This window comes from Mytilus californianus, unplaced genomic scaffold, assembly GCF_021869535.1.
Source record: "Mytilus californianus isolate M0D057914Y unplaced genomic scaffold, xbMytCali1.0.p SCAF_11, whole genome shotgun sequence".
NCBI lineage: Eukaryota > Metazoa > Mollusca > Bivalvia > Mytilida > Mytilidae > Mytilus > Mytilus californianus.
In genome coordinates this window covers 7,577,312-7,601,413 of record NW_026262593.1, presented here as the reverse complement: position 1 = coordinate 7,601,413, position 24,102 = coordinate 7,577,312, and the positions used below count along the sequence as shown (strand labels likewise).

Genomic DNA, 24,102 nt, shown 5'->3' with positions numbered 1-24,102 from the left:
TTCTTTAATAGCTATATTATAGTTTGCAGTTTCCAATTGAAATGAGTGTTAAACATAGTTACCGCAACAACAACAAAAAAGTTAAGTCAACTACAAAAGTCACTGAATCATGGGTATAAATTGATAGTATATAAATAAAGGAACTAAAAAAGCAGACAGAAATTATGGGTCCGTGTGCTTGTTTTCGAGATATAAGCCATTGAAACTTTGGCGGGAAATAATTCTCTCTAGACTTTTCATACATTTAACATTTTCACCCTTTTTCTATGAAAAAATAGCAAGGATTTTATAGTATTTTCAAATATGGCTATTTAAACTATATGTAATAAAATTATGAAAAGAAAATTAGGGGTTAGCGGGCAAAATTTTTATTGGCACATACATGGATAAAACTAGATGATTCCGAATATCTGACAAAAAGTCAAAAACATGAGTAGCGAACATCCTTAATGTAAACTATCCGGCACTAATAATGCTTTAATGCATAAAAAGTAAAATAACAAAAAAAAACGAACTCCAATGAAAATTCCATACCCAAAGTTACTTAACAAATGGCAAAATCAAAAGCTCAAATACTTCAAACAAATGGAAAACAACTGTCATATTCCTGATTTGGTACATGCATTTCTTTATGTAGAAAATGGTGGAATAAACCTGGTTTTATAACTAGCTAAAATATCGCTTTGTTGACGGAAACAATTATAAAAGAGAAATAAAGATTACAAACTGCATTAGTATTTTGAACTATGATATAACTTCATAACTTTCCGAAAGTAACAGATTTTATTATATACCAAACGAAAATATGCCAAGGCAATTCCGTCGGAAACAAACAGTTTACATCAGCATACACAGCAAGCAAAACAGTCTTACGTTTTCCTCAATGGGCACAAACTGCGAAAGATACACATAAACATTCTGGACACCATCTGTTAAAATTAAGACTAAGTACAACTTTCATAGCCGAGGATAGTAGACCCCTGCTATTAATAGTACCTCCCTGGGCTGGTAAGCCATAATCAAGTGTTCATTTTGCGACCAGGACTGATGACTCTTAAGTCTTTCATTCCTCCTCTCGTGAATTACCTCCGGTCATCTGATATGCTAAATGATTAAAGACTTGCATTACATTGTCATGAATACATAATGAGATTTTTTTGTCTTATGTAATCTGTTAATACGGAAATCCGGCAGCATATACACTGCATATAACGTCATTGATCAATATTGTGATAGCTTGCACACATAGAAAACGTTTCTGTTTTTCTGATGAGGTTTTTAACAAATCTAGAGCGAGAACATTTTCATTTTTTGTTAACCGGGTTATTAGTTGTTCGAGTTTCAAGAGATAATACAATTGTATTGTTTGTTTTATGTACATATATAATAAAGACAGGTTAAAACATGGTCTTTTTTAAATCGGACAATCCTAGATCAATCCTCAGCTAACGTCTTTTGTTGATATGGGAGTGTCGAGATAATACCGGTCCGATATTGAAGGTAATGTATTTATCTTAAATTAATCAATGATTTTTCGACTATTAACGCAATACTGTTTTCAAAAATGCAGAATATTTCTATAGTGTTAGCCTATACTATATTCACAAGTTTATAACATATTGTAATGTGGCATTGCTGTTTATAATGTACACCATTCTCCACTATAACGTACGCATGGAACTACGAATATCTTCAGACAGTTTAAACCGACTGGATAGATATTATATTGATGAAATGACATTTCAGTGATATTTTAATGTTAGATCTTCGAATGTAAGGTAACAAGTATTTGTCCTTCCCTAGGCAGAAACTAGTTGGTCGATTAGATAAAGCGCTGGTCGCAGTTCATGTGATGTTGAAAGACAGTTACTGATTCATGGGTACAAATCCAACTGTCTACTGTTAATATGTAGATATATTTCAGACAAAGTGTAGGAAAAGTGTGATAGTTATATTTTTGTGTTCAAGAGCTATTTTTACATTTTTATACGAAGTGAAAGTATAATCTATTATAGTATAATGTATTTTAATTTGGTTTGATAGCTTTACATCTGTCAAAAAATAATTGTATAGAAATCCAAAGTTATATTGAACCAAGGTTATTGGTAGAAAAATATTCCTGATGGTTTATAACGAAATTTGTCCTATATGACTATGTATTGCAACAATATGCCACAACCACGAAAAAAATGTTTTAAGACAAAATTTATGCATATAATGTACCGTTGTATTTTTTAAAATAGAAAAAGAACGAACATCACAAAAAAGCAATATCAAAGAGAGACGAAAACTGTGTGCTCAAGTGGCGTCCGTTGATTGTGTAAGTAAAACTATCTTCGTGCAAATTTTTTTCACATCTATTTAAAAATTGAAAAGAAGAGGAAAACATATGGAGAATACACATACACATTTATTTGGAAAACAAATAACCATCAAGATAAAAACATTTGACTTTTTCATGTCGCGACAAATTCCCGATCTATGCATCCTTGAACTCACTTTTTCATGTCCCGACAAATTCCCGATCTATGCATCCTTGGATGGGTTTTTCAGTTTTGTTAGTCCGTCCGCCCGTCTGCGTGACTCACGGTAACAATTTTTAATGTTGTAAACTGTGATGTTGAGGTTATGAATACTAAAACAAAATTTGATATTTATTTTTAGATTTGAACTTCGAAAATTTAAATAAATATAAAAGATTTTGATCTACATTTCACAAATCACTGATGAACTATTATGGCACAAAGCGAGACAAACTGGTTTCGAAACATTCTACTGATTCAATTGTTTTTAATTCCATTCCCTTTAAATGTTTAAATAAACTCCTGAAATGAACTGGTTTAACATGCAATATAGGATTTGAAGAAATAGAAAATGAAGCAGCTATCTATTTTAAACTATATATAGGGTCAATATCAAAAGTTTTGGCGTCAAGCAGTAATGAACTGAGTAATTTTAAAGACGGCGATTCCGATATTGAAAATCATGAATCTGATATCGATAATGAATGTGACAGAATTCAAGCTAGGACCCGGGAATTATATTCTTATTCAATCACTCAAGATCAATCTGAAAATACATTAATGCGTTATTTGCTAACGGCTGAAGTTGCGCCAAAAATGTTTTACAAAGCTTTCAAAATTCAGAGAACATGCCTATAATGTATCTTTATCTGTCCGTCAATTAACAAAAACAGAGCGTGACATATACTTGCTTTCTAAATAAGAAAACTTAGAAAAAACAGACTCGGATTCAGAGGCGGTGAGAGAGAACGAAAACGATACCGATATTCTTTCAAGGAGTTGCGATATGTGAGTTTACATGGGGAAATGTTAATGATATTGGGAGGAGCAAATTTAAAAGTTTAAAACAGCACTTAAATGAAAATGACGTAACACTTCGATCGCATGGTCTTAGTGGGAGATAATTGAATCGAAGAGTCATTTGTAGTGATTGAAAGTACGGTAAAATTTATCAAGGGATATGCTGATGAATTCGGTCTCCCTCTTCCGGCTGTGCCTCGGGCAACAGACAATAACCCTCCCATTCTTCTACCTAGTAGCGAGAGCAAGAAATACGTACAGCCTAAAAATGTCGATTCATGCGTTAACTCAGGACAACGATATTTTCAGATAACCGTGTTTAAGGAATTTGGAATGCACGTGTCCCTCATATTCAATTCATGAAACCAAATAGATATACGAAGATGTGGTATGAGTTCCAATGAGACAACTCTTCATCCAAGTCACAATTTGTAAAAGTAAATCATTATAGGTCAAAGTACGGCCTTCAACATGGAGCCTTGGCTCACACCGAACAGCAAGCTATAAAGGGCCCACAAATGACTAGTTTAAACCATTCAAACAGGAAAACCAACGGTATAATCTATATAAAAAACGAGAAACGAGAAACACTTATGAATCACATCAACAAACGACAACCACAAAAACTGTTCTTTGTAAAACGTGCTTCCAGTTGAGGGCGGAAATATCTGAGTCTATTTCGGAAGACGCAAAATTAGAGGAAACACAAAAATGCATTGATCATATACATCTGCGCGAACAGAGCGTGGATACTATAAATTATGTACGCAAAAAGAACGCGATAAATTAAAGTTGGCTGTATCTTCAAAAGAAAAGTATAACAATCCTTGTTCAACAAATTTTGAAAATGTTCATTACACTTTTGACTTTTCACAATAATTATGTAAATTTGCCACATTCGTCATAACAGGTTGGAGCTCTTTACTTTCTAACACCTCGAAAGGCTCAAATATTTGCATTTTGCGATGAAAACTTTCCAATGCAAACGAATTATTTTATTGATGAGCAACAAACAATCCAGGAAAATTGAAGTCGAACACATGGTCCCAATGCTGTTTTAAGCAGGCTACATCATTATCTGTTTGGTAATATTTACGATGAAAAGGCGTGTCATTTTCATGCTGATAATTCCGTAGGACAAAACAAAAATAAAACAACTTTGCATTATCTGTTATGGAGATGGGCAAAGGTTGACACAAAACAGTTAATTCGAATTTCATGATTGCTGGGCACACAAAATGTTCATGTGACGCATGTTTTGGCATGTTGAAAAAAAATTTAGAAAATCCGACGTAAACACTTTATCACAACTAGTTAAAATTGTAGACAATTCTGCCAAACGCAATAGGTCAGAAGTTTATCAGGAAAATGAAGATGACGAAAAGAGCTTAAAGTGGAACAGACGGGATAATTTTTTTCACCAAAAAGTTCAAACCACTTAGAGGTATAGGAAAATCCATCACTTCAGATTTACCAGTGCCGAAGTAGGAGTCGTGTTTGCAAAAGAAACTCTTAATAAATCGGAGAAGAGACTGGTCCTTCTAAAGGAAAACACAAACCTCCAGGAATTGCTCACGACACTTTCACCAGTTATTCAGCCAGGGCGGCTGACAGAGGAGAGAAGGCTGAATCTGTACAATGAAGTTCTTCCGTTTGTTAAGTTCAATTTCCGTGACGAGTTTTGTCCTCGTGCTTCAAAAGAGTAACATTTTACATGTACATTACTGGTAAATGTGGGATTAAAACTTGATAAACTTTTATTTTTTCATTGTTACAATCTTACAAATAGAATTTAATATTGTATACGAATGCATTGTTTCATGACTGTCTTCATTCAGAGAAAAGGACCGATACCGATAAAATTTATACACAATAACGTTAAGATTAATTACACGACGCAGGCACCAGATTCTGGGGTCAAATATATTTACCCGTCAAAACTTCGAAATGCCAAAACATTTTAAAGAAGAAAGCTACAGTAAAACTGTTTTTTTTTGTATTTAAATTTTATGAATATTAGCAAAATAAATATGAAAAAAACTCAATTCGAGTCTTTTTGTTGCATAAGGTCGATTTTTATCCGAGGCGGCTCGTATGTTTTTCACAATAAATTTAAAAAACAATAACATTTTTTCATCAGCAGGGAATTCCTTCAACATGAAAATATCACTAGGGAAATACCCCTAGTCTAGTTTATAGCACCCAATGCCCATTATTCATAAATGGAGACGGAATGTTAGGTCAAGTTTTTTGTCCTTTAACCATCAAAACTCTAGTAATCTAATACAGCTGTACATGAATTAACTTTTTTATGAGTTTTGATCTTTCCTGTAGCCACTTGGTCGATGGATGGTACATAGTACTGCTGTGCTGAAATTAAATATCATTGATACTATCGTTTCTCGTTGATCAATTGTTAACTAAACGATTAAAACATTTATGTTTTACTATTCCTGTGTACATATTGACGTTGCCAGATTTGACTCATTTTAGATATTTGGGTATTTCTATTCACTTAAACTTCGTTTCAGAATTTGACCTCTAAGTTTCCATTGGTCCTACATTTCTCTTACCAGGTATTGTCCTCGTCAAGGTAATGCTACACTTGCACCATTATAACATCCATAGAATGTGGCCTATCAGACTCCATCCCCTGGTTCTGGTTTTAATTTTGATAGTGATGCTGCACATGCTGGCTCTTTTTCGGCAGCTCTTTGTTCGTAATGGTGGCTTGCTTACATATTCTGACGATTCCTTGCAGGTTTCTGGTGTTGAAGGTGTTCAACCTATCCCCATCTTTCTTGATTATCTTTTTACGTGCTGCCTCATAATACAGGACTGGCATTAAGTTACTTTTAAATATTTTTTGTTGCTGTTCCCACTGTATTGGTTATATGTCAGGTTTCGATTCTCATAGAATGCTGCTCTGGCCGTATTGATTCTAGTTGTTATGTCTGGTTCTAAATGTTTCCGTTTGATGCAGCTATATGTTTTTATGAATATCTTTTTGTGTTTGACCACTTGCTAGAGTCAATAACTAGGTTGATAGTCTGAAAATAGTTCAAATAATTCACATTGGTAATGTTATACCCATTCTTCCCCATCACATCTCCATATCCAGTATTCTCTGATTCTATCTTTTCATTCATATCAGTAATTACTATCATCATTTCATGATTCAAAGTTTGGTAATACTCCTCTTTAACTTTCTCCAATGCTTCATTAGTTTGTGCATAACATTTCATTATGGTCAAATTTATATAACTTAAATAAAATCGAACTGTTATTATTCTTCATTGATCATCTGCCATTTCATGGGTATTTTTCTGTTGGCTTTTTTTTTCTTTGTTATACTTAAAGCTACTAAATATTCGTTTCTTTCTTCGTGTCCATACCATAGGCTCAACACCTCTGATGTTGGTCTTTCCTACTGTTCCAGTCAAATACTTTTAAGGTCACGAACAATATCAATTATTTGGTTTGTTCTTAAAAATTTGATATTCATAAAACGTTATACGTATTTAATATTATGACTTTTCTACCTAAGTTACAGATTGCCTTCACCAGATTTGGCACAGCTTCTTGAAATTTTGTTTTAAATTTCTTATTTTATTGCAGTCTTTCAAATGTTTCAATTTGAGTGTTTAATGTAGAATAAAAGCGTGTTAGCGGTATTTGATAATATGCCCAGTATCGTTGAAAGACTTTTATTTATATTTCTGTAATGTAAATCGGTTGTTGTTAACTAGAACGCAAATAGAAAACAACACCTCAATGGACAATCGAACACACCTGAATTGATATCATGTTATAAATCATTGTTTTATAAATGATAAAAGTTGTCCTTGAATGCACTTAGAAGTTGTTAAAGTGATCTTTCAAAATAAGGTATACTTACAAAAACGTTCATCAAAATAAATAATTGTAGTGACAGTCACGCTTTTAAGTGTTTCAACTTTTGCCAGGGCCTTTGTGCTATCTATAAATCAACCAAATCTGAAATTCATTCACATTATACGAACAGCATAGACCACGTTTCTACAGTATAAGAGAAGCTAAAAATAGCAAATGGACATTCTCAATTTTATTCAAACTCATAAGTTGAAAACAAACTCACAACGCCATGGCAAAAAATGAAAAAAACGACCACATGACAAACAACAGTACACAAAACACAACGTAGTAAACTAAAGTCAGAGCACATGAACACCACAAGTGTGGTACTCCGGAAAGGTGAAAGGCTTCACATGTGGCACCCGTCGTGTTGATATATTAAGTACAAACCCGATGAAAAGTCTAATTCGGTAGGTAACATGCTAGGAAGAGTGGACGGGAAGTCGAAAAGTCATATTACGTTATATTTTCCTACGCAAGGTAAATACTGCAACATTGGCTTGTTAATAGGATACTAGTAATTTTATTCTTGTTGAAACGTGATAAATAGTGTCGTTAGATAAAAAGAAAAAGGGTCAAAAGAAACCAAACGGACAATAAGTAATCATAAGTCGAAGATGTGCCGACGATATCATGACAAAGAACGAAAAAACGACAAAAAACACTACCTAAGGTCTACACAATAATCCATAGAAAACGATTAAAAAACTAGCAGTAAATAAGTTTCCACAGTTTCAAAAAGAGACAATGAAGAATACTTTTGACAAAGCTCAAAACTTTTAGTTTCCTTTTGGTCGTATATTACCTTATGTAGCTAAGTACTTGTACATTAGCTATCGTAGAGTACTTATACATTCTTGACTATTTTTCAAAGCATTCATGGTGAAGTTAAATCAAGAAAAACTTCGTAGCCTCAATTCTAAGTTCGTGATATCATTTACTAAGGGCTATCATCAGTGAGAAAACTTCCCGACGGTATATTGTGACCTACAATTACTTTTAGGGTAACAAAGATATTGTATCATTTATTTTTACATGAAACCAAAAACTAGATTCTAATATGACGTGCTTCTTTCGCTTTGCAAACATCAACTTGATAAAATTCTCGATATATCTATACTTAGCGCAGACTCGGAAATATACATAATAATGAATGTTACAGTTTACCTCCCACGTAACCTGTTTGCAAACGCTATTCCGATTTTATTGTTTTAAAAATTGCAATTGAAAAAAGACTACAGAACTTTTATTCTTATTCTTATGAATAACAAAAAGAATAAATGCACAAGAGGTCGGAGAAATCTACAAAATAAAAATAAAAATAAAATTCCGCGAAAGTCCATTAATGCTTTTGGCGCATTTAAGTCATTTCAAAACATGACGTTATACAAATGAAAACGCTAAAGCTGAAGGTTTTCCCGTTACGTGAACCATCGAAATTCGTATAATATTGCATTAAAATGGATGTTTGAGGTAGGTGTTGTTATTTTTTCTATTCTTTTGCAATATTTGCATTTTTTACTGATTTCAGCAAGTCAACATGGCGGCTCCTTAGTTACGAAATGTCAACTGTGGATTTGACGGTAGCTTACGAGAAAAAAAAGTGAATTAAAAATTGCAAATGTTGGGTTTGAGAATTTAAAGAATTAAATAATTGTTTCTAGCGCTTATTTAGGAAATAATTCATGCAAGCTACAGATTTATTAGAATGTTTTAGCTTTATCTAACAGGGAGTAAGATAGAACAGCCACACATACGGCATACCCACCATCGCTTCAGTGTTTTACATTTACATTTTGTCCGTCCTAAAGCATTGACTCAGTATTTATGAAAATTTAATTTGAATGATTTGTTATAAAGGTAGAATCGTCGATGCGTAAAATCATTGTTAAAATATAATATATACATATGGAAAACCGAATGGTAGATACTAAACTGTTGTTTTTAATACTTTAAGCTCTGTGAATTTCATCTAGGGACAAGTGCATGAATTGATAAATAAAGCTCTTCTATAAGTAATGATTTGATGTGAAGATCAAATATGTCCCCAGTGATTGTTAAACACTGTAGCAATCCATTGATATCGGTACTCACTGTTTATAAAAACTATAGCATACAAACCGTAAAGCATGAATATTGGTTTTTTTAATAATTATACTAAAACGCGTGTCTGGCGAAACAAATGATCAGGCTGGAATATTTGATGAGTCTCACTTGACTACCAATAATCCAAATGTCGAAGTTAAAGTAAGCAATCGAACCTTGTGCTGTGACCAGAATGTCACTGCCTAGTGTTAAGGATGTATTCTTCTAACGTTTCTGTCTCGTTGAAATCTCGTTCTGGAATTATTTCCAAAATATGTAATACAAGTGGAAAATATCAATGAATTTTAAAATGTTATATTTAAACTTAACTCTGTGAAAAAATTGTGTATTTACAATGAGTAGTTTTTGAGTAATCAATTTTTCAAATTTTACGACCAATCAAGTCAGTTTGTTTAGCCAAAATTTTGAGAAAATGGGTGAGGGGTACAAAAAATGATTGTACCAGAATCCTGTACATACCATATAATTTTTTTCTTTTCAAATTTCTTAGATATGTATTTTTACAATCATTTATAACAAAAAAAAAATGAAATAATATGCATTTTCTTCTTAAAACTGAGAAAAATCACAAATTTACAAAATTGACAGCATGGTAAATTTGACACAAAAAAGCATTAAAATATGATAAAACTTTCTTAAATTAACACCTACCTATAGTTTTGTTTAGTTAAATGTATTCAGATTGGTCCACTTCATCTTTATTGAAAGTATGAAAAAAAGTTTAATTGTGGAACTGTGATTTTTTTCACGATAATAACCCCAAAATAGGTAAAAGTTGATGAAAAATGGGAAAATCATCAAAATTGGGTACTTTCAAAAGGGCCGTAGCAAAAAAGAAGTGCACCACCCTAAGACTTTTTTCTCACCAATTATTTTTTTACAATCATATAAACCCAAAAATCAGGCAAAGAAGAGGTGTAAATCCTTAATGCGAGTTACTAACATTTTATTTTTTTTCTTGACCAAATGAGATGCAACATTATTTTACAAATATTCATGAATGGTTGATCCATTTCGAATATAAAGATCAAGCGCAATTGCATGAAACTGAAAAAAAAGATCTAGATCGGCTCCTGCGATAGGATAAGTGTATCCGATGCGCCTGTAGATAAGAAAAAAGTTTAACACTTTATTACGACATGTTTATTCACTTAAACAAACAAATAGTACAATCACACCTGTTCGTATATTTTCTTGGAAGATAACAAAACCAATGTAAAGAAAATGCTCTTCGATAGTTTCTGTTTAATTAATTCCACTGTTAACTGTTTTAGACTCAAGAAAAATGATATATTGAATAGTAACTCGTCTGTTTATGAAGCCTAAAGGTAGCCCTCTTAATGTTTTGTGGCTTTTTTTGTCGTTTGAATAACTGTCACGTTTTATTTCTTTATACCTAAATGTACCCGTCTCGTTAGCTTCATCTTCACGTCAACCAAAGATAAAAGCAAAATTACGAACCAACTGTGTTTTATAATAACACTGAGGTATATATGGTTCTGCTATTTATACGTTCCTCTTCATTTTTTTAACCTTATATTTGAAAAATATATATTAAATGGTTTGCACTTCAACGAAAATCCATTGCCCTCCCAGAAATATCAAAAATGAAAACAAATTATTTTGTCACAATATCTTAGATAGGAAATAAAATGAACTAGGGTGTAAACGAGACAAAAACCAAACAAAACAAAACACCCAGATATATTTCGAATTAAGTCAAAATACTGTTTGCAAAAGGAGACGGGTTTCTAATTAATATGCAAGCTCTAAATTATCTGAAGTCATAAGTTAAGAATAAAGTGAGTTGTAATACTTGGATTCCAAAGGCAAATACAGCTTGAAGGATATATAAAATGTTTGACAAACAAAAAGGTAAAACAATTGTTCTGTATTATCCGACCATAGTTAATTTATGAAACGTCACACTTAATGAACATTTAGACTAAAGAGTAGTTTTACATCAGTTTCTTTCATTTGGCAATAATAATACTTTAATCGATGACAACATGCGTATTGAATATGAAAAGAGGATATTTTTTTAACCCCCACCCCCAAAAGAAATTAAGAAAAGAAAAAACAATAAGTAACGGTTAAGTATCGATATTATTAGTTACAAAGTGTGCTAGTGACCTAATACGATATAAATGGGGTCAGTAAATTCCAATGTAGTGAGAACGAAGCTCGAATCCCCATTTGGAATTTACTGACACCATATATATCGTATTAGGTCGCTAGCACACTATGTAACGAATTTATCTTAGCGACTATCTTAACATGTGGTATTTAAACTAATGGTCTATCAAAGTGATCATGTCTTCGATACCGTTAGTATTAAGAACCTACTTCCATTGGTCTATACAATAACAACTTATTTCAATCGTTCATCATCAATTTCTTCGTTTGTTGAAACCTTTAAGATTTTTCCTCAACATCGTGTTGTTTTTATAAAGGGATGTAAAACAACTACTAACCGTGTATTGAAATAAGCCCTGCTTCTAACCCAATATGGAACCCTTCTAACCCAATATGGAATATACACGGTTTCCACGCGGTTGCTTTTAACCAATCATATTACTAGAAATGTATAGGAGGTAAGATAAACATCTTTATCCATTCAGAACAGAGTAGACACGTTTATACGTGTCTGGCATGATTCTTAACAAAATATATTCACATTTTTACGCAAGATCTTTGAAACGTTCTACAATTGCGTAATAAATGTATGTTTTTATGTACATCATACATAGCACCATTTGCTGTAATATAAAGAATGAAATATAAAAGTAATATTACAACCATCGTTGTAACAAATGTTGCCAGATTATTGATGGTAACTAAATGTTGATTTACAAGTATGCAAATGAAGAATACATTTTTCAAATATGAAATTGAAATTCCAATAGACAAATTGACATATAACAAACTTCGAATTACAAATATACATCTTACAAATAAAAAAATACGATGTAACGTGAGGGTTCCTAAATTGCACCTATTTTGCCGGTTTTTCACCTTTCATTTATGATCAAGACAAAAGTTTCAATTCTGTGTTTATTTTTTAGATGTATCCTTATTTACTTTATAGTTACACCAATTTGATATTGAATCCATTTTGAATCATAGAAAAAAGGTGGGAACGATCCGTGATTCTGTAACGAGGAGAACCCAAATTGCACCCATGCTTAAATTCACATCCTTAAAAATTGAAGAACAGATGTTTTGTCTTATTTCTTCAAATAGTTAGAACAATTTGACATAAGTCCATAATTACTCTTCAATTTTTAAGAAACATATTTTATTTCTACATTTTTAACAGACGACTTTTTGTGGACTTCGCATGGCGACGTTCCGTAGATTTTACTTTTTCCAGTGATTACACCATCTGTTGATATATACTTTGAACGTTTTGTGTATTTTTAAATATATCTACCTATGTTAAAAGATGTGTATAATGTCAAATCATAAAAATGCAAAGTGTTTAGTCTCAAAGAAAACTTGTAAGATTCCCGCTGCTATTTTTGATAAATAGGCGCAATATGTGTACTCGCTGCAATTTGGGTACTGTTACGTTACCATGTAGCAATTACGGAAATCTAATTCAGAATTTTGAATCGCACAGTTACATAGTTCGAGTTGCAATGTTACAAAATAAGAAATGCGAAGTTGGAATTCAAAATACAAAGTTAGATGGATAAATAAAGGCAACAGTAGTATATCGCTGTTCTAAATTCATAAATCGATTGAGAAAAAAACAAATCCGGGTTACAAACTGAAACTGAGGGAAACACATCAAATATAAGAGGAGAACTACGACACAACAGAAACACAACATTAAAATGTATCACACACAGAAACGAACTATGATATAACAATGGACATTTTCCTGAATTGGTACAGGACTTTTTAAGAAAAAAATGGTGGGTTGAATCTGGTTTTGTGGCTAGCCAAACCTCCCGCTTTTATGGCAATGTTAAATATAACATTAAAATGACAACATTACATGACAGGACTACATTACAAATAAATGGGAGAACATATAGGACAGAGAAACATACGAATAATAGCTAACAAAAGGTACCAGGTTTAAAATTTAATACGCAAGACGCGCGTTTCGGCCACACAAGACTAACCAGTGACGCTCAGATAAAAAAAGTTCGATAAAATAAAAGATAAAATATATGAATTGCAAAGTTGGAATTACGCTTATATTGCTCTTTAGCTTAACTTACATGTAACTTATCGTGGCATGTTCGGATAAAATGTATTGTTTACGTCAAAAACAGATAAAAAAATTACCGGTAAGTTTATTTGGCAAGATTTTAAACATTTTTCCTCATACAGGTACCAAATTATACCTCCATTTACTAACAAAGCATGTAAAATTAGTGCTCAGATTTAAAAGATTGATGCAACCTTCCTCGGAATTTTATTTCAGGTGGGGGCTTTGTTAAGACAGACTCGAGTTATATATTGAGATCCAAGTTAGAAAAAAAATATATGTTATTCTTTAAAGCATCTAACAAAATCACGAAACTAAACCCTGGTTGGGTCAAAATCTGTGTCTGAGAACAATATAATAATTTGGAATGTGCAGAAACTGTGAGATTTTAAACATGATGCTTTTTCTTTTGATTACTAAAAAATTTAAATCATGTGATTTTGATTAACAAAGTATTGCTAAAAAAGTTTAAACATTTATCAAAAAGTTAGCATAGCCATTAAACTTTAAATGTATTTGACACGTCAAATTTATAACATGCATATTATTCGTGTATTATTTAGATAATATCACACCACCTAAGTTGCAATTTCGTAATCTTGAAAAAAATGAATTATGTATTCCACAAAACTAAACAGCATAAAAAAAGGCAAAACACACCAAAGTGACATAAAAAACTCATAGGTCGAAAACAAACTGATAACGCCATGGCGAAAAATGAAATACGACCAAAACATAAACAACAGGAAATACAAAGCGAATAACTATTTCACTATTTCACTTTCATTAATGATTGAACAAAAAAAATCATATATTTGATTTTTTATATATCTCGTAGCTAGTGCCCCTTTAAGTTGTTCAATATCAAGACGTTTATATGCTATTGCAAATTTGTAAATTTGTGTTTGCACAAAATTTCTGACAATTAAAAATAAAGCTAAAACAGTAATGTTAGGCTTATTGAAAAAAATGAAATAAAAAATAATACTTCTTAGACTTAATGATAGAATACATTATCTGTACCAATGCAGAAAGTTAAATACAATTTAAAAATGTAGAACTCGAAAAGCAACCATGGTGCAGTTTGCAGTTTTTCCCAAAATAAGAAATATGTAAGTATTTCAGCATATATCAATTAATTCTTGAAAGATGCTAGAGTTGATATTTTATAAATAGTATATTCATTTATAGAAAAAATGATTATTAAAATATAATTGTGAAATATGAAGTTGATACAATTAAACGGCTGTTTCTTATTTAATGGGTCTTTAAGCCTGTCTAGGGATTTGTGTCATGAATTATTATATATTTTTTTTTCAGGAATAATTTTCATTGGTGAGTTTCATACTTGTAGCTTTTCACAGGTTAAAAAAATTTAAATTTTACGGAGACAGGAGAGTGCTCTCATAATGATTGCACTGGCAACGTTTGCTCACGTGAATTTTACATGAATCACACGTGAAATTCACCTCAACGAGTTTATACGTGAAAAAAACGTAAAAATTTTCATATGCATTTCACGTGAATTTGACATGAACTTTACACAAATAAATTAGTAATTTTCATGTTTTTAATCATATTTGAAAATTAGATGTTATTAGTATATCTGGATTTATCTTAAGCAGAAACAATCAAACCCAAACATCCGAAGGCAAAGGTTGTATAAGACCTAAACCACATTTGGAGCTATGTGATTAAAAGAGACACAAAACTATCCTATTCATCTCGGTTAACTTTGCCTGAGGGAGTTGATATCTTTCCATCTTAATAATTTCCTAATTTATCGGAACGAAAAATTTCAGAGAAGTGTTTCAAACTTCTTTCTTTTTTACTATATCGAGTTTAAAGTGAAATTATTTATGTAAGCTGTAGATGACATAGTTTAATTTTACGGAATTTGATTATACGTTCAGTTTTGTTAGCATTATAATAAGCCAAAAATTTCTCACACAACAATGATCGAATTTTCTAAAATCCTCATTGCACTTTACTGCTGCATTATTTAATTTGCTACATAACTTGTATCATGTGCTTAAAGTATCGTTTTATACAGAATATTAGTTACAATATCATTTATGAAGATACAAAAGAAGAAAGGACCAACGATTGATCCACGAGGAACATCAGCATTAATGTCTTGCTACTCTATAAATTTGTCTATATAAATGCTGTCATCTCAATAAATAATAAAGGTTTGATGACTATGTTGAACGCATCTATCCCATCGAATTAAAAAAAAAAGAAACAGTAGTTCAGCTTAATATCTAAAAATGCATCTTTAAAATGACAATGAGAGTTGGTTGAGAACAAATCTTTACGACAAAAGAGATGATTTAAGCTTCCCAAATGTGAATTTTCCATTTCCATGTGGCAACATTCCAACAGCGTCTGCATACGAAGTATATATCTCCCAGTATATACGGTATTCCAGAGTTTGCATTTCCTATCATGATGTCCTTGATAGAGGGTTTCTGCTTACAAGGAAGCTAATAAACCAAGAGTTTTCTATGGTTTTTTTTTTTTGGATACTCTTGTTTGTCTTTTGACCGTTTTTCTCTTTTTTCCATGGCATTGTCACTTTATTTTCAAGTTATGAGTTTAAAAATCCCTTTGGTATCTTTCGCCTCTAATCCATTCTTCCAGTTGAAAAACAGGAATCACCTCCCTAACTTTTTAAGTTCTGTTGGGCTATATATACCAGACACACTAGATATAGTCTCCAAGTTGATATGTTCCTAAAAAAAACTTTGGTCCTTGTCTAGTATCTAGTTAGGCAAACTCTAAAGTAATCCCTCAAGTCCTCTATGGTGACTGCTGCAACTGTGTTGATAGGTAGGACATTCCCATCCTAGACTGTACTGTAGAACAAGGAGACTCTCTATGCCTTATCGTTAGATCTTTATTCGAAGAGGCGGTGTTGTCCTCTTGTTCAGCTGTCATAATAAGTAAGATGTATGTCACTTAGAAGATATCTGTATTGTATTCTAAGCTCCGACAGCATCAATTGGTGATTTGATGGTCGCAAAATTAGATTACTGGCGTTGTCCTTTAAATAAGGTGTCTGTTGATTTATCATCAATTGTGGTACCTGATTATGTACTCGTGGAAAACAACCAATGTCCAGGATCCTAGATGTACTAGATGAATGCTTTTTCAATAAAGACAATTCAAAGAATAAAATGGTTTATCTATGTTAAAATTAAAAAAAAAAAGATATTATAAAACTTGTTTGAATCAAAGAAAAAAGGGGTAGTTCAAATTTATATGAATTTCTTTCACAGCAGATCCCTTTTTCAAAATCTTTTCAATCTTTACTGAAATTTACAGTTTCATAAGTTAACTTGAGGTTTTAACAACACTTAAATGTACATGTATTTCAGAACCTTTGATCAATTCATAGATACTAGTTATTGTTTTGATTGGTGTCCTAGATTCTTCTTGAAATGTAGCATACTCCAGAATCCTCTTAGTGCAAATCTGGATATCACAAATTCTACCAGTAGGTATTGAAATTCTGATTTGTGAGGATTTTAATCAGTATAAATCAGAATTCTAATTTCTACTTGTAGATGTTGGAATTGCAATGGTACTAGGGGGATTATGGATCCTACTGAATTCCTAATTGTACTGTAATATATATATATAGATATAGATAAGCCCCTTTTTTAAACGGAGAATTTATGTTTTCCAGTGACTGTACATAATATTCGCGTTGCTCAGTCTAAGTTTTCTATGTTTTGTTTGACTGTTTGTATTTTTATCGTTTACTTTCTCAGCCATAGCGTTGTCATTTTATTTTCGACTTATGAGTTTGAATGTCCCCTTGGTATCTTTCGTCTCTCTTATACAGTCAGTAGCAACTATTGAAACAAATTGAACACAAAACTCCTTTAACATGTTTAATCTGCTGATCAACCAACCTATTGTTTTATCAAGAGGGAGATAATAACATTATTCAATGATTCTTTAATTTTGTTGTTTATTTTCATTTTACTATTTACCAAACGTTTTCCAGTGAACTTTTAAATCTTTGTGGAGAACGTCCTCATATTGCAAAGTTTTTTGATTCCAGTATTTTCTGGGGGGGGGGGGGGGGGGGGGGGGTAAATGTTTAATACTAGACTTCCAGTGTTTATCAAGTCTTACATTTGTTTGTAGTTTTCCAAACGAACGATAAAAAAGACACTTCTGATATAAATTTGTCATTGTTGGCTATTGTTAATTTACCAATTGATAAAAAGTGTATCTTATTTCGTCAGAGATCTTAATTATTAACATTAAGATGTACAATTAATGATTATTGGAATACATATACCGTCATTCCTCAAAATCATGTAATTGTTTTATCGTATTGAATGAAAGAAACAAGAATTTGTTTTTGAAGTCCGTATCGATACCTCCAGGATACTACCAAAGTATATCAACATTTTCAAAGTGGTCATATTATGTAAGTATAGACGTCGATATATTAATTGTACAAACAATTAGTTGTGATCATAAAGACGTTTTAGGTTATGTCATTTATGTGACAATTATATAAGCAAAACTTCGGTTTTTAATTGAGGAGCAAGATCTTATCGCTCGTACAGAATAACTCAGTTCGAAATTTGGGTCGAGTTTGTGGTATGAAAACTTTAATTTTCTATGTGTTCTATTGTTGAACTGTTGGTTGTCTGTCACCTGTTTTTCGTAACGCCACAGTGGTATTTTCCTTTGAATTTCTTGTTTTTATTCCCTTTTGGCATCGTCTCCACTTTTCTTATTTCCATATTTCACATATAAGTAATGGAAGTTACATTATGCATGTATATTACATTTGAATTTATTTTGTTTATTGAAATCGACCATTCCAAAGTATAGACCCAGCCAGTTTTGTTTGTATATTTCTAATCACCAAAGTATCTTTTGAAAAGATAATATACATGAATGTTCAATTTGACCTGAACAATAAAATTCAAAGTACGGATATCGACACAAACTATTTTCAAACGATGAACAATTAAAATTTGATTAGAAAAAAGTCGTTATTTGATTTCAATAAATATTTTGGACAACATTATTGACTTACATTTTATTTGCTTGTATAAATTCAAGGTACATGGATATTAATTGATCATAACACACAATTTATAATAATACAATTTTGATGATTCATTATCAAACATATATTATCAGACAATAAAATTTGAAAAAAAATCGATAACTCAGCATTGCCTTGATTTATTATCATAATCTATTCCCATTCTTCGTGTGTCTGTCCCGAGTCAGGAGCCTGTAGTACAGTGGTTGGCGTTGGTTCTTATCTGTTATATTTGTTTTTTGTAAATTGCTTAGTTATAAATGAGACAGTTACTTTTCTTGTTTTCTTGTTTCACATTTTTCATGTCGGGGCTTTTTTAGCCGACTAATTGGTATGGGTTTTTTTCTCATTGTTGAGGGCCATACGGTGGCATGTACTTGCCTACTACCACTTCATTTTAACTCTGGTGTATTATTGTCTCATTGACAATCATACCATATTTCCTCATTTTTATAACACATTTATTCATAATTCAAAGTGTTTACAATTTAGAATTTCCTTTTCTGTCATCTTTAAAGATAATTCTCTTTTGTCAGTAATTATAGCTAAGCAGTTGATCTAATTGTATTCTGCTACGATGCTATTTGAATAAGGTAAGTGGGGGGAAAAAACTTGTCGAAGATTTCTAAATAATATATGAAAAAAGGTTTTCCATATACTATGTTGAATTCTTTTTATTCAGAACTATATCTATATGATTTACATGGATGTAACCATTGTTATGATATTGTAATTATCATGTTTATTTATCTTGGCCTAATTTGTTTTGTGTGTCCTTATAATATTTATTTTATTGGGTTATAGTTGTTTACAAAATAATGTTATAATTGTGCAGTTTAGAAATCACTGGAATAATCATAGATACTGATGGAACGATTATAACTTTCTTTTTGACTTGCATAATAATTCCGGAATTATCATAATCTACGATGTGTATTTTAAACTTCTACAGTATTGTAGAAGTTTCCGTTCTACAGTTTTCTAGGAGTTTTCTGCTACAGTGTTCTAGAAGTTTCCATGACAACTATATATACAGATACCGAAATTAGACCGATCAGACATTAATTTACTAGTATTCTCAGAAGTTCTCTCGAGTTGTTGAATTAACATTTTTATTTACGTTAACTACATCATACTAGATTGTGAACCTATTGGACATATTCCGTACAGTTAAGAGAAGAATTATGGATAAAGAAAAGACATGGGATCGGACATCTATTTTAACAGTTAAGTTGACATTTCAACTTGTATAATATTTCTTGTAAACTTGTGTTTAATAAATCTTGTTAAATTTTGTTATTGATTTGTGTCTTTTGTTGGCTACAATTAAAAGGTGATTTATGGCCGCAACAGTGAAGAGAAGAATTATGGATAAAGAAAAGACGAAAGGATCGGACTATATACTTTAACAGTAAAGTTGACGTTTCTATTTGTGTAATACTTCTTGTAAACTTGTGTATAATAAATCTTGTTAAATCTTATTATTGATTTGTGTCTTTTGTTGGCTACAATTTAGAGGTGATTTCTTGCCGTAACACCATAAATAAACAAAATAACGGAAAATACTATGGCTGAAATAAACAAAGTTTCCGTCAATTCTCATTTTAACGCAAAATGATTCTTTAGAAAAATACCCCTTGATTAGACCATAATAATACATTTCTACCTTTTTTTTTGTTAAGAAAACAGCCATAAGTCTAGTGGAATTTGAAAACAGCTGAATGTCTTGTATACGACAATAATACAACAACAAAAAACAAAAAAAAACAAAAAGACTGAAAGTTAATTAGCGATCAAGATACAATCTTATGAATAAAAATCCTTTAGCTTGATGATCCAAATAATGATTTTTGCATATATGGTTTTTGACGCTTGTTCTGTTGGGACAACAACATATGTGTAGTAAATTAAAGAGAGGATAAAGCATTTACAATCTCTGTCTTCAAGAAAGTACAAGAAACACATGTGATCATTGTACATCGTAAGTTTATAAATGCGCTTCTAAATGCATGACCGAACATCTTTGATCTAACTGATAAAGTGTCCTGTTTGGGTTCATCTGCTCGCAATGTATCCATGTTTTGGCAAATTCAGCAACTGAATCCATTAGTAGCATGAAGTTATTAATCTAGTTGATGGGCTGGGAAACCGATATTTCTGACGTTGGGAGACAACTCTCTAGGCTGTTCATTGTCTACAATGCCATGGTCTTAAGTTATAATTACATTTAAGTCATACACATATGTTTTCATTTTAAACGAAACTATTGGAGCATTATGTTTTATTTGTTAAAGTAAATTTGTTATTTGAATAGTCTGAAAAAGGTAGAAATTTTCTTTTTTTTTTATTGCATGGCACGATTTAAGTCATAAATGTTCTCTAGCAAGGTCATATCTGGTCTTAGACAAGTAAATGTTTTCCATCGCGGTGCATGCTGTGAACAAGGTACCTTTATTTTTCTTAACAAATACAAACATTACAATATAAGTATGATTATAAATACAATAACAAACAATAATTGTTCAATAATAAAAAGGGGAGAGGCAGTTCATACAGTATACAAAGGAGGATAACTCCTGGTCCACTTCAAATATTCATAAACAATTGTTAATTGCATATACGTTTTTTTGGTCAAGATAGAATGTTTATTCTGAGATCTTTTGCCCGTCTTGTTTCAAATAAAGGATTAAGATAATCTATTCTGATATAAATTATATGTCATCATTTGATATTATCCAGATTAAAAGATCATCTTTATGTAATTTTATCAAGTTATGAAACTTAAGACTATGGTATCTTAGTCTAAATTTACACAATGTGAATCTTTTTTTTTGGGGGGGGGGGGGGGGGGGGGGTTTGATATTAACAAAATTTTCAAATTCAAAGTTGAGTATGCAATTAAAATCGGCTTTTAATTTGCTGTGCTCCCCATGAGACATGCTTTTCCGATGTTTAATTAAATCTATTTTGAAGCATTTTTTTTAGCAACCTCTTAAATTTGTATTCGTTATAATTTTTGCAAATAAAGAGATCAAAATTCAATTTCTCGCCAAAGAATTTACTTGTATTATATTAGGTATTGGTTGTAACTACCTCTCTTGTTTGATATTCACTGAAAGCTAATGTCAATAGCTGTGTAGGTGAGTTAACAAAGCGGTGCCAATACATACACATGTTGTTAAGAGTATGAATATAAAAAGAGAATCTTCCAAGTTCAGATAAAACATCAATATTTGTACAACTTTTTATAACACCAAGAATGTATTCACAAAATCAAATAAATATATATCATGTGTATGGTGCATGTAACTAAAATTGTACTTTTTCTACAGCCATGTTGTTAGAAAGATATTTTGTCAATGGTATTTACTCTAATCTTGCAAGAGAGACATAATGTTTAGTTACCATGCAAAGAAAATTCGACGAAGCAAATTCTTTAATTAACATCAAACAATAAGTATGACTGCAGAACAAATTCTCCAAAAATACACAACATTCGAATATCTTACCACCTTTCCTTTGACCTTCTTTTATAATTTTATGTCTATCAAACAAACACAAATTGCACTAAAAAGCAAACAAATGATGTATATGCTGTATTGCCGATTTGTGTGCCCTTAATGCAGTGTTATACTAAGACCTAACAAAAGTATAAACAATTTCAAAAGAAGATAGATTGTATATTCAACAAATGCAGTGATAAAAACAGTGATGAAATGAAAATGCAGAGTACTGTATGTTATTAAAATATGGTCAAGACAAATGTTTATGTTCCTCTATAAATATGGTCAAGACAAATGTTTATGTTCCTCTATATGTCTCTGGTGTACATCTGCAATAGTATGGTCACCGTGCTATAAATTGTATTTGCGAGAAATATACTTTGATAAGCTAGCGAATCGTAAACAAAGTTAGAAAAAGCTAACATATGTTTTCAATTGACCAGACAGCGATGTGAGGAGTAGATCAACATAGGTATGCACCTTTTGTATCAGATCGGATCTGGAAATGGTAGAATTATGGACTTCACTACTGATTCGAGGAATATAAGCCTGTGTAACAAATGTCAAAAAAAAAAAAAAAAACGTTTAGTCTAAGAAACCCATTCGTATCAAGATAAACTATTATCTTCATACGTATTTCATTGTTTGCTTTACGTGCAAATTCATAAACAAAGATAACAGTTGATTAAGTTATATATGTGTGTGATAGAAAGAAGAAAAAAAAAGAAATACAACAGGAACCATTTCAGTAAAGCTGTAATCAAGAACGTTTTTTAGACTTAACGACAATGCAGCCGAGCATGTCAATGAAAACAATTATAACTGTAATTAGACAAATGAAGACGACTCCAACATATCCTACGGACGTAGCCGATACACGATCATCTGGAGCTGATGTCTTGGCACGGAGCATCCGGGTTGTATTAGATTTGTTGATGCTTAGTTCTTTTTTTATCAAGTCTAATTCTGGCTTTAGTATTTCCCTTAATTGATCAAGATTAAGATTCATTCCACGTAAGAAATCCCATTTGCCTTTCCCAACCTGAGAACAGGGACATAGGCATTCAAGTTGACTGATTGGTTGAACAGAAGTGACCTCAGACTTTCCCAAAATTGTTGTCGTTTTCATAGTTGTCACTTTAGATACTCCAGGTTTTGTTATTTGTAAGGTGGTCACTGGCGACTTTCCAAGTATTGTCATGTCTGTAGTTGTCACTTCTGATTGATCAAGTGTTGTTTGTTCTGCAGTCGTCACTATAGATTGTCTAGGGGTTGTCTTCTCTGTAGTTTTCACAGTAGAATTTACGGGTTTGGGTTTGATTCTAGTAGTTGACACTGTTGCTGTTATGACTACGAAAATATAAACAATCCAATATTACAAATTTCAAATTACTCTGTATATATTTTTTAAATGGATTATTATGGTGTTAAACTCTTGTTGTTGGTTTTGATTTATGTCCATTTATCACTAAAATCATAACACTGAAATAATGGTGGATACTTTATATATAGAATCAAAGATTTGGCAGAAACACAACATGTTACTTTTATTTCAAAAAATGAACATAACTCTTTATAAATTGTATGCGTCCGAAGTGCTTTTCTTTTGCCAAAAAGTTAAAAGCCAAGGATATATAAGTATTGAAACACGGATGATCTAAATTACATAATATGACAAAGTGTAGAATGTATCCTTAATAAAATGTTATTGCGAAAAAGAATGTAAGCTAATAAAAATTAGTATTAAATCAATAAAAAATATATCGAAACATATGCCTCTATTTTTACGCTTAGGTATCGCGACGATGTGTATAGATTATCCAAGAATTTATATGTATTTCATAGTTTTATCCATGCGAAAGAACAACCGAAAAAAAACCAAAACAATAATGTTTTCTCACCTCTAAAAACCATGATATTAGCATTTCAGTTTAAGGTAATGACAAATGGATACAAAAGAAAAGTAAGTCGAAA

General features: G+C 31.6%; 1 protein-coding gene across 2 annotated transcripts in view; it reads right to left on the bottom strand.

Annotated features, from left to right (window-relative positions):
• Window positions 1-24,102, bottom strand: part of LOC127719472 (uncharacterized) — a 67,288-nt gene that overhangs the window by 24,863 nt on the left and 18,323 nt on the right. The window contains exon 4 of one of the 2 annotated variants that reach the window (XM_052225622.1): window positions 21,058-23,478. The exons of the other annotated variant lie outside the window; for it this stretch is intronic. Coding sequence (XP_052081582.1) covers window positions 22,889-23,478 — 590 coding nt within the window. The 3' untranslated portion in view covers window positions 21,058-22,888. Of the gene's footprint in view, window positions 1-21,057; window positions 23,479-24,102 lie in introns of those variants that run through there. 2 annotated transcript variants of the gene reach the window in all.